The sequence below is a fragment of the Macrosteles quadrilineatus genome, unplaced genomic scaffold, assembly GCF_028750875.1.
Source record: "Macrosteles quadrilineatus isolate MER2022 unplaced genomic scaffold, UCM_ALF_1.0 Scaffold_6__1_contigs__length_79288215, whole genome shotgun sequence".
NCBI classification, from domain to species: Eukaryota; Metazoa; Arthropoda; class Insecta; order Hemiptera; family Cicadellidae; genus Macrosteles; species Macrosteles quadrilineatus.
In genome coordinates this window covers 9,670,879-9,689,754 of record NW_026542599.1, presented here as the reverse complement: position 1 = coordinate 9,689,754, position 18,876 = coordinate 9,670,879, and the positions used below count along the sequence as shown (strand labels likewise).

At 33.0% G+C, this 18,876-nt stretch overlaps 1 protein-coding gene across 6 annotated transcripts in view; it reads right to left on the bottom strand.

The window, feature by feature from the left end:
- The window catches only part of LOC128996946 (neuronal acetylcholine receptor subunit alpha-7-like), a 419,574-nt gene that overhangs the window by 59,975 nt on the left and 340,723 nt on the right, over positions 1-18,876 (bottom strand). For all 6 annotated transcript variants that reach the window (XM_054422490.1, XM_054422492.1, XM_054422489.1 and 3 more), the window contains exon 2: positions 10,105-10,244. In XM_054422490.1, the coding sequence (XP_054278465.1) occupies positions 10,105-10,244 (140 nt within the window). The remainder of the gene's footprint in view (positions 1-10,104; positions 10,245-18,876) is intronic.

The window sequence follows — 18,876 nt, the reverse complement described above, 5'->3', positions numbered from 1 at the left end:
AAATCTCGACTTTGAAAATGGAGATGTCTCTAAAGCTTATGAGATGTTTATGAGGTTTAGAGAGACTTACTATAATACTATTCCAGATCCTATGATTAGTAGGGCTGAGTTTATGAAGAAATATCCACTAATTGTAATAGATTGTTCTAGACAGAACGAAACAGTGAAGGAAGGAATTGTTGATATTAAATTAGAGATTGAAACTGCAGAAAATGTGCCAGCAAATACATCTGCATATTGTTTGATAATACATGATAAAGTGTTTGAGTACAATCCTTTGTCAAATGAGATAAATAAAATGTAAATAAAAGATGAAAAACATTCAACAAGAATTGGTTGACTCTGCAAATCAAATACGAGAGAAATATAGAGCTTTAAAACGTGGCAAGTTTCTAGAGGCTGAAGAGAGGTTCCAAACATTCCAACCTTTAATAGAGCCATTACAAGAATTAAAGAAAATCACATCAGAGAGGCCTCGAATGGAGATACTCCCAATGACTCCATCTAGAATATCAATGATACCAAGATATCAACAACAACAACCATTACAACCATTACAACCATCCACCCCACAGAAATTAGATTTTGGTCTTTTAGCATCAGACTATTTAGGAAATTACCTCAGTAAAAGCAGTATGACAGACACTACATATGGTATTAGACGAGAAGCAAATAAATTTTTTATTGGAAATAAGGAAGTTGATATTGGCAATGATGATGTTACAGTTGCAAATAAAACCTACAAGGGGACAAAAGGTTTATGGGAATTGTTAACGTTAAAAGAACCTGAGAACTATACTCAGGCTGATTTGCAAAATTATAAAGAGATTTTGGAAGCTACAAATGGACATTTAAAGAGTTACAAAGATGGTGCACCAATTTCAAGTAATAGACATACTAAATATCTTAATATAATTAAACCTCTATTTAAATCTGTTGGTGAAGGTTTGAGACAAGTGACTGGTAATAAAATAGACTATATTTATTGGGATGATCCTAATGAGCTTGTAGATAGGTTAAGACTTCTTTGGCTAAGTCGCCAAGCCGGTAACTCAGGAGTGGATAATGAAATAGATTCCATTATTGAGGAATTGAGAGAAAGTGGAATTATTTATTAAATAAAAATATGTTTATAGATAAATTTTATCGTTTATATAATCCATATAATAAGCCTGCAGAACCCAGGGCGGCAACCATGAGTAGTGAACCTACTTTAAATTTACAAGACGATAGTTGGAATTGTTTAAACCGTAAAATTGGTAATGTTAAAGATGGGGAGTTTGTAGATGATGTATCAACTTTGGGACAGACATTAACTAGAAAAGGTGATGTCTTTTTACAAGGTAAAACTAAATATGAGTTTTTAGAATCTAAGAATAAAAATTGGAATGCTAAAAAACAGAAAATTACTAATGTGAAAAAGGGTGAAAGTTTAGATGATGTGCCCACTTTACAACAGACTTTAATACGAACAGATGGTGGTACATTTGTACAAGACAATAATAATTATGAATTTTTAGAATCAGAGAATGGTGTTTGGAATGCTAAGAAACGGAAAATTACTAATGTAGAAAAGGGTGAGAGTTTAGATGATGTGCCCACTTTACAACAGACTTTAATACGAAAAGAAGATGGTAAATTTATACAAGATGATAATAATTATGAATTTTTAGAATCAGAGAATGGTGTTTGGAATGCTAAGAAACAGAAACTTAGCAATTTGATGGAAGGTACAGATAGTAAAGATGCTGTGAATGTTTCACAAGTTCCAAAAATGGAAGCAGGCTATTGGAGTTTTTATAATAAAAGGTTAGTACGTGTTAAACCTGCCATTGATGAAACTGACTGTGTTATAAAAGAACAGACTATAACTTTTGATAAAAAAGAAAAATGTTGGGATGCCAAAAAACAATTTATAAGAAATCTACCAGAGGGGGAACATTCGGATGATATTTGTCTAATGTCACAAGCTATGCATTACGATGGATCAAAATTTGTATATGGAGAAAAAATTTTTAATTTGATGGAATATAATCCTGATTTATTAGTTGCTGACCCCACATCTTTGAGTGGATTTAAGTATATAGATAATAGACCATATATACCAGAAAACTATGTATTTAAAAGAATGGAAGATAATCTATTGATTGGGGCTAATGGTGATGTATTTAGAGTTACAGGAAAGGATGATGTTATAAAAAATGAATGAAATTGCATACGAACTTCATAAGCCTGCAAGAAAGAATTTCATTAGAAGGTCTTTTAAAGTATTGGGTATAAACGAAACTGTACAAATAGATTTAATTGATATGCAAAACTATGCTAGAGAAAATTCTGGCAATAAATATATTTTAACTTTAATAGATACATTTTCTAAAAAAGCTTATGCTGCTCCACTAAAGAATAAGACAGGGTTGGTGGTTACAGAAGCCATTAAAACCATTCTACCAAAGGGGGTTAAAAACATTCAATCCGACAATGGAAAAGAATTTTTTAATTAATATTTTAGCAAACTAATGAAAAAATTAAATATTAATCACTATCACACATTTTCTACAACTAAGGCTGCAATTGTGGAGAGGTTTCAGAGAACTTTAAAGAATTGGTTATATAGAGAATTTAGTGCTCAGGGGAGTTATAAATGGTTGGATTTACTTCCAAAGTTAATTCGAAAATATAATAATAAAGTGCATAGATCTATAGGAATGAAGCCTAACCAAGTGAATATTAAGAACAGTAAATATGTGCATGAGAGGTTGCATGAAAGGACTTCTAAAGTAGTGCAAGTTAAAAAGCCAAGATATAAGGTAGGTGATAGCGTAAGGATTTCCAAGTATAAACATGTTTTTAGTAAAGGTTATACTCCGAATTGGACAGGGGAACTATTTACAATATCAGAAGTAAAGAATACAAAGCCTGTGACTTATATCTTGAAAGATGAAAATGGTAATATAATCAGAGGAGGCTTCTATACAGAGGAGTTGTTAAAGACCAAGTATAAAGACATGTATTTAGTAGAAAAGGTAATTAGGAGGAAGGGTGATTTATTGTATGTCAAATGGCTTGGGTTCCCAAGTAGCCAGAATTCATGGATTTCCACAAAGGATACCATTTCACAGCCCCACCACTAGAGGCAAGAAACAACCATGAGTCAGGAGCGCGCCCACGCCATGAGCCGAGTTCGCACATACATGATTTTGAAATAGAAATATAATATATCAACTGGAAAGGGGAATGGTAGATGTACTAGCAATTGTGCATGGGGCAGAGGGGAGTGGTGAGGGGGTGAGGGGGGGGGGTTGGCCCAAAAACCTCGAACCACAAAAAACGGCACCGACAAACTATACTACTATACATATACACATACATGGGTCAATAAATGATTTTTTTTTTTATTTTTGCTTAATATCGAATATATTTATGGGGAATAACTAAGAAATAAGGTTTGACAATTTTTATAGGGATTTGCAGGCAAAGATCAGGATTTTAGATTTGGTGGCCAAAAATAATCCCCATAAGAATAACATGGGAAAAACGTGTCTAAAGTGAGGTAAAACCGGCAGTTCTCCACTACTGAGCAACAAATTAATATGTACCTAAGAAATTGGATTTTATTTTAGCTATTAGGGAAAAGAAGGCATTACAAGAGGCACGGCGAGACCTAGACCTGGGACCGATTTACTCTTTCATCTTGAGGCCATTGGCCCAGATCACAAAACCAATATCAGTTTAGTTTATGTAGGATATATATATTTTTATATTTGTGTGTGTATGTAAACACGACAACTCAATTAATTCTGGTCTGATTTAGATGAAATTTGGCATAAACGTGTAGGGCTGAATCCACTTAAATCAGCTTGGGAGCCAGCAATATTGGATCACGGGAACGGTGTTTAGGGGTTTTGGAAGTTTTAAAACCTTTCAATATTTTACCATTGAAACATTAAAATGCCCGATATCCAATAAAACCATCACGTAGAGCTCAAAAATAAAATATTTTCGTATATTGAGCATTGTTGTAGGATGGTTAAAGAGAAAATGAAACTGAACATTTAACATTTCTATGATAGTTTTTATAAAATATTTAATTGAAAATCAATTGAGACAAATGTAAATTCGCTCAGTCTGCAGGTTTGCTGTGGCGAGTGTATTTTGATTCAAGTGAAATTCCGTTTGAAAGGAAAATATATGTTTATGTAGAAAAGCGATCCAAACTCCTCTGATATATTTTGGATACGTCGAGGATCGAACCTGTCTCTCCCGCTGAAGACGCTAACCACTGAGATAGCAATACCGTATACACCTCCTAATTTGATGTATGAATTAGTTACAAGTACATTTCATACCAAGTACCCGATTACTTTCGTGAAAAAGCGAATCACATATTTTATTTCTTGAAAGCCAATGATGAAAAGAAGCTATTTAATTCGAATTGTGTACATCTACGTCTTTGGAACTTTTAAAAATCTTTTAAAGGGAACGGTCCAAACCTTGTTATATACATAAACGTAATGTCACAATATAATTTAAAGCTATGGGATCACCTAGGAATTGAAAAAAATATACGCAAAAATCCACACCTAAAAAACCAATCCAAGATTAGCATGGAAGATATTTTGGACAATTGTTTGGGTAAAAACCAATAAGCATCGATGACAACTGAGTGGACAAATCCATGATGATTGGATGGTCGAGCGGCAAAGACTGATTGGCTATGTATGAAGGGTGATGAGACCTACGGGTAACAGGACCAATCCAGCCAATCTTGTCCTGCGTAAACCAATGCCTCACTGATTGCGGTACTGTGATTGATTTGATAGAATTTCACCATTTATAACCTGCAGTTTACGATTAGTTTCACACACGGTCTCTGTATGACTTTTTTGCGTTTTTCCCGTTGTTGGTGTACAACATTTTCAGTTAGTTATTAGTTTTCAAGCTGTAAAAATAATATAGAAATGAACTGCAAACGTTTATAGCTCTTTTTCACTATATGTCGTAAGACCCTTTCCTTTGTAAAAAAGAAAAAAAAATCAGTCAATATTTAATACCCACACTAACTGCAGGTAGGCCTACATACTCATTACGTATAAAATTCACAGCATTTATTACTAAATGTTAAAAATTACAAGATTGTTTACTTTTTGTTGTCAGTTAGTTATTGTGGGTTTACATGATTAAAATCAATTTTCGTATTACTGAATGTTGTACTTTTAATTGTATAAGTGAATACACGTTATACAACTTTTTAACCTACTTTCTCAACTGCTGACTGATTTACTCAGGTTTAGAAATAAACTAAAAGCCTATTAATTGAAGAAGGCTACTACTATTGACTATTGATTGGACAGAGTACGTGATTCCAGTTCTATTCAACCAAAAAATCTAATTTCTTTGGTTAGTTGTCCTTTTACCTTAATTAAGAGATGTTCAATTCCTTCATTGTAAAGTGACGTTTCCAATATATTTTGTAATTAAGGACTTATGACTTATGTAGTTAAGCATAGAAAAAACCCAAGTGTACCCCATGAAACCCGGTTCCCATATTCCGATAATTCTGGTTCGTGACCTCTTTTGAATAATGTAGTAGGCCTTTTTACACCTAGACACGGTTTTTACCGAATTTGATCAAAATCGGATGAATTCTTTCTAATCGATTTATTGTGCTAACGGACACATACACACACACCAACACATATATATATGTTTGAACGTATGTTACTTTTGGCCTGTAATGACAAAAAATTAGTTTTACGTTACGTTCCACTACGTCATGTTTAATAAGCTATACGATGTTTTGTTATAGTTTTTAATTACATGTAGCTATATGGCGTGTTATTATGCACTGTATGGTGTTCTTTATAAAAGATTTTGTCACGAGGGCATGGCGGCTTTGGAACGGCGACAAAATGCAAATGCAGCCTCTATATTCATCGTCACGAACTCAATTATATTCCTCACTAATTATACTGACGATTCAGAGAATATTTTAAACCTGTTACTAATTGGTCGGTATTGTAGTTCAATGTTGTGATTAAAACGCAACGAGGACGATTATATGTATTATTACAAGAGTTGTTTAATGACAAATTTTATATACAGTATATATAAAAAAAAAAACAGACATAATGATAACATTACAAAAAAAAAATATATATATATATATATATACAACTGTATAAAACTTACATTCATATGTTTAAAATAAAAAACAAAATGATTTTGAAGGTTTATAAATGCACATTAACATTTTATGAAAAATTTAAATTGTCTTTTGAGAAATTTGAATGATTGATTGAAAAATCTTTTAATTATGACAGCTAGAGGAATTTAGTAGTCAATAAAAACCTTTTTTGTATGCAATAAGCATGATGGAGCGAATCTTGTACATTTTGATTTACATATCTTATACATATAGAAAATGAAACCTCTTCAAGTTTGCATCAGTACCTGATAACACAATTTTAATTCATTAAAAAACTTGCATGCATTCACGGATGTCTGATATATGTATTGGCATAAGAACTAGAACAAGTGCCAAATTCGAAATAAGATTGTATTTATTAATTTTTGCGTTTCAAATTTAAATGCACGTATCTTTTACGTTTTCTTTACGAATTCTGAACAAATAGGAGGACGCATCGTTCAGGTATTTCCAAAAGTAGTTAGTGAAGTTGAAAGTCTAAGGCAATACTTTGCAATTTTATGTTATATATGTAATTGTAAATTTCGTTCAGACAAGTAAGAAAAGAAGTAGGGTTGACCTCTGTCATACATGTTTCAATTTTATGACGTAAATCAATTAAGAACAGTGAAGCTAAGCAAAGGAGATTTTAATGGTTATATTTATGAAATTTCAAATTGCTGCTCTGTGTAATACAATAGTCATTTCCAAAAAGAACATGGTAAAAACCAATCAAACAACGTGATAGATAACCGAAGATGAGTGAGTTAGTGAAGATCGAAACTTGTTGATATAGAAATTAAGGAAGAAAATAAAATCTTATCTAGGAAAGACACATCAAAATTAGTATCGGGAATCGACATATGATGAATAAATATACACTCAAATATGGATACAGCCAATCAGTTTATAGTCAGATTGTTCTATAAACACAATATTTTGTATATATATAGTGTCATCGAGGTGAATTAAAAAAGAATGCATCTGAAACCTTTTCAAGTGTCTAAATCTCAAAGAAGATCTATTGTTTTGACAGTATTTTGCTGAACCAAATAACACAAAATGATTCAATAAATTACTACTAAATAATCGTTTTTCCTTTGCACACTTTTTATTCTATTTGTAAAGTCCACACGAAAACTGTATTTAATACAAGACAATATTTTGAAATGGCGACCATACGAAGGTAGGTATTTTAAGCCAAGTATGAATTGAGATGAGTGAAGGATGAGTGGTGCGACCTTGTAGTCCTGTTGCTGACCGACATGTTCCTTAGACAGGACTGTTAATTTACAGCCCATACGGCCAATAAGGGACCTACAGTTTATGGTGGAATCCGAACCTCATTTGTGCATTGTTATTTACGAATTGGTTTCATCATCAGAATAGTAGGCCTACGTGTCTAATTATCAGAATAGTACTGTGGATAGTCGTAGTACTCACTAGGGCATACGTAAATCCACACCAGGGAATATCGCATCGACAGATTATGCCTTAATATCCACAACTTGTGACCTCCAAGTAGCTAGGACGATAATATACTGAAATGACGAAATTGAAAAGAGTTTGCACTGTGTAAAGTTGTCAACCCACCATAAAACATTTCAATAACGGATTGGAAAGTTTTCTGTAAACTTCAATATCCAACGGGAAACCGTTCACGCGTGGATGGCCGCTGGCTTGGATGCTTGGTGCAGCATTTCACCATTTCCAATTTAAATTCTTACGGACGATTAAATCTAATTGGAAACTCGGAATAATGACTGTTGCCATTAAGGCTGGTTTATTTGACAAGATCGACGAACGCTTCGGGAACTAGATAGAAGAATTTTAATTCCAGATCAATGGTGTTTAATTTTCTTTCACGACTTATTTTCCGTAATTAGTAAACTTAACTTTGCCGCTCCGTAAAAACCGGTATTGTCAATTAAATAAAACATTTGAAATTTAATTTAGGTGCTATTGCTTACGTTTTATCTGGCTAAATTATATAAGGATAAATATTCATTTACTGCTACAACATTATCACTGTGTCTAGTCGAATTACCTTTTCTTGTCCAATAAATGACGTCTTACAAATCCACTGATTTTTGAAAATTCAAATTAATTACTTTATGCAACACATCATTTCGGTAGGCTGATAAATATAAATATAAATAAAAAATGATTGTTCATTCTGTTATACCAAAAAACAAAAAAATAGAAGAAATAAAAATAAGTAAGTATTGTTTTCCTCTAATAAACGAAAAAAATGCGATTATCTATAGACTATAAAGTTACAGCACTATTACTAAACATGTTAAATATTTTAACTATTTAACTAGTTAAAAGGGATTTTTAAATATTTTTTTCTTTCCAGGGTACTTAAATATAAAAAAAATCTTCATATAAAAATAAGAATACGAATGTCTTTTATGTGATAAAAAATTTATTGTATTAAAAACAGTGTTTCAAAAAGTTAAACGGCGTTAGTTTAAAAATACCATAAGATGACATAAGAATATATGTAAAGCAGATTAAACCCATTTTTACTTAAAGTAAAAAAATACTTACTAACAACAGTACACCTTAGTTTAATTTCAAAATACTAGTTTAAACTTCATAAACACCGTCATTGTCAGTATCATTGACCTTAAATGATAACCTTGAAAATTAACCAGTCTAACAACCGAAATTTTTTGAGTTTTTTTTTGTAACTCGATCCAAATATAACGAATAATCCAGGACCAACGTTCTAGTCTTACACCATGGCTCAGATACGATTGAAAGTCTATGACTTGGAGATCTAAACATATATCTGAAAGCCAAATCTACTTGTATATAAACCATATCCAAACGTATATTTACGATAAAAAGCTATTTCTATGATTGAAATTGAATAATTGAAATACAATTATAGCCAAAAGCAGATTTTATAATGCAGATCCAATCTTATACCTACGACTTGAAACTGAATGTATGTCTATGTCATGATACCTATGACTCAGTATACCTAAGGCTTTTGATATATAAGACTTGAAACTGATAATACAGCAAACCTATATCATGATATAAACTTACTTTGGAGTGATCGCACTAAGTAAAGTTTTCATGGCGAATGTCACTCATAAGGTAAACTAATAGTACACTTATGAATGAAATCTGATCTTATGTCTATGACTCTAAATCCATGACTCAGCACTATTTGTATATATTCAACTCAGATTTGATAGTATGCATATGATTCTGAATGTATATATTAATATTACTCAGAACTGGTCTATGAAGTAAAAACTACGAATCAGACCCGATAGTATATGTATGACTTAGATGTGATCTTAAAGCTAAGACTCAGAACTGACCAATAAGAATATGATTTATGATGCCTTTTATAACATTCGAGAATCAGAACTTATAATAGCAATAATGAATCAGAACTGACCCATGCAAATTTGATATGTGGTAAATCTTATAGCATCTATGAATCACAACTGATATTATAAATGAGTGAGATCTTATCAGGTTTTTAGAAATCGGATCTGATTGTATATCTATGCCCCAGAACTGATCTATAAGAACATTGTTTATGAGATAGACTTTTTGTTACAATGAATTAGGTTAGGTTAGGTTGGATTAGGTTAGGTTCGGTTATGTTCGGTTGGGTTAGGTTCGGTTGGGTTCGGTTGGGTTAGGTTAGGTTAAGTTAGGTTGGGTTAGGTTAGGTTAGTTTAGGTTAGATTGGGTTAGGTTGGGTTAGGTTAGGTTGGGTTAGGTTGGGTTAGGATGGGTTAGGTTAGGTTGGGTTAGGTTAGGTTAGGTTAGGTTAGGTTAGGATGGGTTAGGTTAGGTTACTGATGGTATATATATGACTCAGATCAGATTCTATCGTACACTTATGACTCAAAACTGGTCGTACATCTAGGTAAAGTGAGTGAACGTACCACGTCTATGATCTGCATTAGTGTAAGGCCGAAACTCAGCTGCAGAGGGTCCGACTCGTTGGCCACAGGTCGCTCCAATACGTTGTAATGGTCAAGGAGGTTGTGCAGTAGACGTTTCTCGTGAGGTCCTTGTAGCGATTCTGGAACATGTGGGTAAGATTAATAATGATTCAGAGGGAAATAGAAGGAAATAGGGAATAAATCGGGTGTGTTGCTAGCCTAGTGGTTAGCGTGTCGGACTTCGGTGCAGGACGGGTCCTCCGGCACATCCACTAAACATTTATTTCTCTCAACCTCTCGTAAAATGCCACTGGCTTAAAAAAATAGTTCTAAGATGGTTATGATGGTAGGTTGTCCTTACTTAGGTTGTCGAACTTTTAATCGTAGCCACGTCGAAAATATAAACTTCTATCTCACCACTATAATATCATTACTGAAGGAAACATAGTCATTGGTACACATAAGCGGTGTCTAACACTGGTCGCTGGTGTCTAGAGCAAAGTTCAACACCATCCCTTCGACCTCATACAGCGCTCATAGTGGAGATCCTGTGTTCTGTGTGATAAGATTTGCAACACAGCTCGCCACTTGGGCTCTTCATTGCTCGTCACAAGTATATTTCAAGCACAAAATAATTGAGCTGAAAGCGCACGGTCGTCTTATAAACATGTTACCTCTACCTTACTTATCTGGAGTACTGTTGTTTGTAGTGTAATTTATAAGGAGCGTAACTAGTCTTAAAGTAAATGACAAAGTCACACAGACAATCTCACCCCTTTTCAAACTCACCTCGCATCCATTTTCACTTTAGAATGAAAGGATTTAATGTTAACCATAAAGGTAAGTAAAACTAGATAATCGACGAACATAACTTGGATTAAACAATTTGTAAATATTCTTCGTTATAATTTAAAAATAAATAAAATCATTGAAAGCAAAAATTCAGAATATCTGAATAATTGCAATGAAAATCGTAGCAGGTAGGTCCCGTTCTCATTAGTCCCCCGTTAGATTAGGTGGGGATGGTGGGGGTCCACACAGACCTTGATTACTTGTAATGACTTTGTTGTTACGGGACACCCTGTATGGTGGAACAAAGCAAGCCTTTGTCTCTCAATACCTTTACAAGTCTTGGTTGCCAATTATACTCTTGTCTTCCGTTGTTGTTAAACATCGTTTATAAATAAACCCGTTTGTCAACCGTATTCATTAAGTCAAGGTTACACATAATTACCCGTACAATGGTAGCTCTTGGGTTGAAGTTTGGTTGGTTTTCGAATATAGAATTGATTGTTCAGTGAGAAAAGGTACTTTATGGCCAGAATAATTGTATACTTACTTGTATTTTTAGACGCTAAGGAGAGGGTGTTCAAAAAGTGTTATCAATCTAATATGAACTTAAATAACAACTATACCTCAGAATAAAGATTTTCTTTTAAATATTTTTGTTTAGCTAACTTATATATAATAGTTTACAAAAATAAATATTTTAAGGCTTCACGATTGTTTTCACACCAAATAGTTTGTATAACAAAATGTGAACCATATTTAACTTTTAAAAGTAAAACAACAATTTAGTTTGACTTTCATAATTTTTAGGATAACAAAATAATAAATAATAACAATGTTTTTGTAATTTACAAACATAATAATTAGTCTAAACAAAAAAGTCAAGCAATTCAAAATTCCTAGGAATTCAGCATTAGAATCACTTTATACAAAACACGATGCTGAAAATTAAAATATAAATATTGTATCTTTTGATTAAATAAAAATATACATGTAAGTTCATAAGAATTTGACGACTATCAATAAAATATACGTTAGTCATATTTGTAAACACTATTTTTAGTTTATTAATGGTTACACCTCCACTAAACATATGACGAGCTACCGCATAATTAATATGCGGAAAAGTTGCATAACTAATGCACGTGGAAACTGATACTTGTGCTTTTTGTAAATAATGATGTTGATTAAGAAAAACAAATAATGAAGAAACAGCGAGCGCATAGAACCCTAGTGGGGTGATGAGTGTGTAACGGGATGAGGGGAGGGGGAGTTCTCGTTAGAATCACATTTACAACAGACGTCGACGAGCGTAATTTTCTTATTAAATTTATGTAGTTATGGGCCACCCTGTGTGTCATAAATCCTTACTTAACTGTGCAGTGTTCAGCGATTGCAGCGCTGTAGCGAACATAGTTCAAACTAGTAGTTGTTCGAATAAAACCTCAATATTTTGATACTCCCTTCTTTTATATCAGCTGTAATTGAAAATTCCCCCCTTTTTAGAGGCGTAAAGTGACTCTTTTCGAACCGAGCTCAAGTTTAATGACCGAGGTGAAGCCGAGGTTGGAAAATAAGTGAGGCTTGAAAAGACACTTTTTACCCATGTGATGAGACTATATTTTTTTCGTAATTGCACTATCATATAATCAAACAAAGTTAGAAAACGAAAATACTTTTCATGCAAAGATAACCTCTCAAAACGACTTCTGACTTGTTTTCAATATTTTTGATGGAAACGAGTTTGCGATAAGAATGCGATTGAATCATTTCGTCTATTACGATTGTGTTAGTGTACTATCGATAAGTCGAAATATTGACAAGAACAATTTAATCACGGATTGAATCAATCGATACATATTTTCGATACATGCGCAGCTACAATCAAAGTATACAATTGAGTTTGCACCATTTGACTTTTACTTCCTACGGACTAGAAATGCCTTTTACTCTCTAGGGAGTAAACTGGTTAGTTTAGACCTGCATCGAATGTGTAAAGTACACTTTTTGCTGCACAATGGCTTCTCTGACTAAAAAAAAAAAAAAAAAAAAAAAACGATTACTTATACGTTAGAAACATAAAAGCTAAAGTAAATCTACGAAACAAGGATGAAGAAGAGAGAAGCTGGGAGATAGACAAGTCAATTTGGCCAAGTTAGGCAAGTGGGACAGGCTAAGGGAAGTTTTAAACAACTTTTAGAAATTGATTTAGTCTCGAGCCAAAGGACGCTTGCTAGGGAAGGGATTTTGATTAATAAAACATTGGTTTGGGGTTTTTATATTTAACGTGAAACCATACACATTTTCAATACAAGATATTTGAATAAGTTACTGCGAGTCACTTACTAGACTTAATTCTGCCTGAACAGCCATACATATAAAATACTCGTACATAAGATTATTATTTGACCCATTTTAACTGGTTTTAAACAGTTGGATCAAGATGGTCTTTCCATTTGCCAAGAAGCTTATTTAGTTAAATTTACCAAGCAAAATTAAAGCAATGTATTAGACCTTTTTGGGCTAGATATTCTCAATTGTTTCCCTGCTTCCAGATTGTGTCTTAATTATCTCGTTACGACAACCAGGTGGCTTTTGTTGAAAAAATCTACAAAAGGAAAAAAGTTCTTTTTACCTTTTACACAATAAAAACATTCTTATAAGATTCCCAATAATAATCTAAACATGGATATCAAAGTAGCAAGAAAATAGGCTCTATTATGTGTAAGTCAACGAAAAGTGAGAAGATAAAAATGTAAATGCAAGGAATAGTGTTTCTAAGTGAGGAGACCGAAGGAAGTTAACGTCAATAAAGCAGTAGTTGGAATATTTAAAGTTTAACGTGATCACTGCTCTACTTTCGTAAACATAAATTTACATAAATGTGTACACTGGGTTTATGTATGTAAATTATTTTCTTCAATTCAACAATTTTCGTAGAGGATACAGTATAATAATTACCGTCTATATTTCACTAAAGAACCACATACAAGTGAATAAGTGCTTATTACCATTCTCTTGCCCCCTCCTCTATTAATGATTATTCACTTGACAGTGGTAGATTGTTCTACTGATAACTGACTAATTAAAAAGGGGAGACTTCTTTAAGAAAGAAAGTCCTCATCACACACACTTTTTACATAGGTGGTCATAAGATTTCGTCAGACCCCAAATAATTATATATCGGTCTTCCCCACACATATCCAAAATTTTCCACCAGGCTGAAACCACTGTACTTAAATTCTTTTTGAAACCAAAACCGAAATCTGTTTCACACAATTCCATATTAAAGACACATAAAAGTAGATGATTATTCTATCACGAATGCTAGAAAAGACCTGGTATGGATATTAAACATAAACAAATAACGTTTTTGGCCCGAAAGTAAACAAAACCATTTGTTAATTAATGCTATTAGTATAGGAGTTTTGTTTACTTTGGGCCAAAAACTTTATTTGTTTATGTTTATGATCCATACCGATATTTTCCTAGTATTCGTGATTACTAGTTAAAGTTAACAAGAATATAATTGGCAACCAAGACTTGGAAAGGTAACAAGAGACAAAGGATTGCTTTGTTCCGCCATACAGGGTGTCCCGTAACAACAAAGTCATTACAAGTAATCAAGGTCTGTGTGGACCCCCACCATCCCCACCTAATCTAACGGAGGACTAATGAGAACGGAACCTACCTGCTGTTCTACCCTTAAGACTGTTAAAATTTTGTTTTAAAATAGTTTAATTATGTGTTGGAATGATTAATACAGATAATAATTTTCACCTATTTTTTGCCCGTTTGTCAATGCCATAGACGAACAGGGATTCTAGCTACAATGTTTTTTATTACTCTGTGGGAAGATTCTACATAAATTGTTTTTAAAACGATGTAGTTTGACGCAAAAAACATGCGTATCTTTATCATATTATGAAATACTGTTAAATTTTATAATTATTTGTTTTATTTTGGAAGCGTTGAAGTTTTTTTTCGTTGATGTGACATATTTGTGTAGTTTCATGCGGGATGTTTAGAACTTGTATTTTGTATGGTTTGTAATGTATTGTATGCAGGGTGTTTCTAGCGAATTTTCCTTATAGAAAAGTAGCTATTACCATAGGTGGCACGGTAAGACCTAGACCCGTGGCCGATTTACTTCCATCATTCCGATGTCCAGACGCTAAAACAGTGTTCGTTCTAATAAATATATATGTGAGGTTTACAAGTTTTCAACAATTAAATCTTTTTAATACCCTTGCCACTCAAATTATCTGGACATTTTTACCTTTATAACATAAAAATGCCCAATTTTTATTACAGCCAACTTGTAGAGCATAAAAAAATAAATAACTCTGTATATTGAAGCGATATTGTACAACTAAACATTACAGAGCAAATTCCCAAAAACTGTACATTTAAGATTACCACGCTATTCTTATGGAGAAAAAGAAAACTGCCGTAGTTTGCTTGTTTATGGATATATGTTGACCAAATTTGTCAAATTTAATTTTTTAATCCTATACCATTAGCATGTGGTGGGAAAAACTGTTTTTACCTCCTCCGTGGCGTAAACTATACTCGTTATAACCAATGATATTTAAATGGAGAATAAATACGTCTTGTGTATGGAGATATTTTAGTCAAAATCAGAGAAATTGAAATTCGTTTAGTCTGCAGGTTTGATGTGGTGGGGCTATTCTGTTTTAGTTTTGACTAAGTTGTATGTGCGATATTTTGTATTTGTTAGATTTGTTGTAAGGTGGATACGTTGATTTTTTTGAAATCGTTGTATGCTGTATGAAGCATGTTTTTTATTTGTGAAATTTGTTTTGTACTATTGTGTACGGCTACAGTTCTTCCACCGATTGTAATCCCACTTACAGTACTAAAGTTTGACTACACAAAAAGCCAAAGTGGTGTGATATTTTGTGAACAAATTACCATCCGAATCAACATTTTTTAAGAGTTCACCCAACCACATCAAAATCAAAAATTATAATCGCAATCATAAATCTTTTTTCCATTGGGTCTCGATGCTTCTAGGTATCAAATGAGGCGACAAACCGATAATGATTTTCATAACCAGTGTCAAAATGCAACAACAACTTGATTATAAATTAGTTGTAACCTTATCTTAAAACCCCAACAAAATCGTTTGCCAACAACGTGTTTTCGGGGAAGATATATCGATGTTCTTTAAGACATATAACAATCAGGTGCAATAATTCTTCGCGTTCCCTCCGCGACCCAACACCAAGTAAATCACTTTGTTGCGATAGTTTGGAACGAACTCGCGCCACTTAGCACCAAGACTTGTCAGAAACAACTTTCAGTTTATGTTCTTAATGGAAATGTTCACGACACAAATAACTTAGATTGAACTGTCAAAGAAAGTCTAACAGATAAGTGGAATTTTGTAATAGATTGTGACTTTGTAGTGATGTATGGGCTGATGTGCTACTAGTAAAATTTGAAAGTTTACGTTGTTTCGAATGGAACTATTTAATGGGTCTGAACGAAAATAAGTATCGATATGAAAAACATAGATAATGTATGAAATGGCTTCATAACTTTTTGGTGTTCTTAGAAAGTTGACAATACTCATTAAAAGGCTTTTGAGTTTAAGATTCCTATACGATCAATTACGATTTGGTATGCGATTTCGTGTACTTGCCACTAAAGAAAAGAAGGAGAAAAGTTAAAGACTTTTGAAGACATTTTGTTATCTGGCTCTCTCAATCTGCAAATGAGTGAAGATTTCCGTTCTGCGTATTTTTTTACTACTATCACAAGACATAAAGCTTCAAAAAAGATTCTGAGTAAAGATGGTTCATTTAGTATCTTCCTGTTATCTTTATTTGCCCTCAAGTTTCTTCGTACACTCTTAGTACGAATACTATTTTTGCTCAACTTCAATTAGTTCCGAAATTCCTTTCTTTTCTCCTTAATTTTATTTCATTGTAAAATTGTTCGTTATATAAAACCGTCTTCGTTTGTAATTTTAACAAGTTAGGGTACTTCTCTTCGTCTAAAGAATTTTCTTCTCAGTTAACCATTGATGCTATAAAGTTTGCGATCTTCTTGTAAGTCTGTAGTCGTTGATGAAAAGCCTTATGGGTTCATCAAACTTATTTTTTCTTATTTCGGTTTTGATAATAGTATTCATAAAATTTAAATGGATTTTCACAATCTGATTTTGTGTTTAGTGCATTATAATCGTGTAATGTTTAATCATATTTAAATTATAAATATGATTATGATTTAAGGGAAATCAGATTCCATAATGAGTATTTGTAATTACATTAGTGACTTGCCTTTTCACAACACATATCTTCCTAAACATTTTAAATCTAATTTTATAATTGCAGCTATGACTTAAACCATCTTCTGCCATGAATTAAGAGGCATAGATGTACGCGTGTATGAGTATTTTAAGACGAGTCAATCATCTACCCAAATAGGTCGCATGGCCTAGTTCAACGTATGAGCTGCGTAATCGTCTTTAGTCTAAATAAATTAACTGGAGGGCCAACGAAACCAAAGAACTAAACCACAAACTGTGAACCTTAATGATTATGTTAGCAGCGTGGTAAAATTGTTCACCTCCAAATACGAGAAATGCACACAAAAAATAATGCTAAAAGGTTTGATTCTGGGCTTAGTTGCAATTTTTCAAATGGATAAATTAATTGAAAAGGAAAAGCAACGTTCCAAAGACACCATTATAGCAAAAAGACCACGGTCTGGACCCTAACCTTTAATTTGACGTGAAAAGCTATGAGACACCACAAACGTAAACTTCACTAATAAGCGTCGAAATTAAAATTAAAATTCCTTTGTAGCTTCGCTGATACTTTTGGATTGGTCCTTATCTAATATGGTTAATTGGTTAATATGGTGTTGGAGGGACACATCAGAAACAAAAAAAACTTTGCCCCTTGGTCAGAGGGCATACTTCAACAGTACCTCCTATATATATAAGGGTTATTATTAATTGAATAATTAATAATTGTGTTCCATAGAAACCTTGACGTAACTGAGAAAATTTCAAATCAAAACAATTTTTTTCGATTAGCTACACACATAACACTAAAAACAAATAACTAACAAGATCAATGTTATCAATACATAAAATAGGTTTTAGGCATTAAAGATTTTAGTTGGTAAAAATTGAAAAGTTTGCAACTGATGAAAAGCTCGTTTGTTAGAGTGAGTTATGAAATGGCACTTGCAGCCTTGTAAGTTAGGAACTCTGTGTTTGCTTCTACCAGATCCTACTCGCCTGAGGAACTTCTGCTCCTCTTCACTACAAAGTTCAATTTATATTTATATTTAAAATCTGGAATTTTATAAATTCTTCCTTATTCGTTTGAAAAATGTGAGTATACGGTACCCGTGGGCGAATTACACATTTCAACAGAGTCCAACACTTATATCCGATGCAAAATGATGAATTAAATACCTCCCTACCTTGTTGTTTACGCTCATTATTTAGATGAACAAAACTACTGATTCAATTTGTTGATTGTAGTTATCTATATATTAATAGACAAGCATGTTTCTTTAAAACCTTTTTTCTCAGCTCTTGTGCATCGCAGGGGAAATCGACGCATACTGTTAGTAATACGTTTGTCTGTAGATGTGCAGAATCCCTTTATGAATTAAAATTGCCTAAAAAATAACCCCAAAAAATGAATAAATAAATTAACATGGGCCTTATGGGTTGCCAAGCTGGGGACGAAATAACCACGAAATATACACAGAAAATCAAAACAAATTCAGTAAATTCCAATCACATGTTTCATTTACAGCATGGGGTGAAAATAGATAAGTTTGCACATTTCATTTTTTTGGTCGGGTTTTCGACCACGAGGCGACCACTGTACATTCAAGAATGATTTATTCAGTTAAAGTAGCCAATGATATTTATAATCCATTTTCATAAACTGTTTGTCTTTTGTTTACCATCTGACCGTGGTTTACCATTCT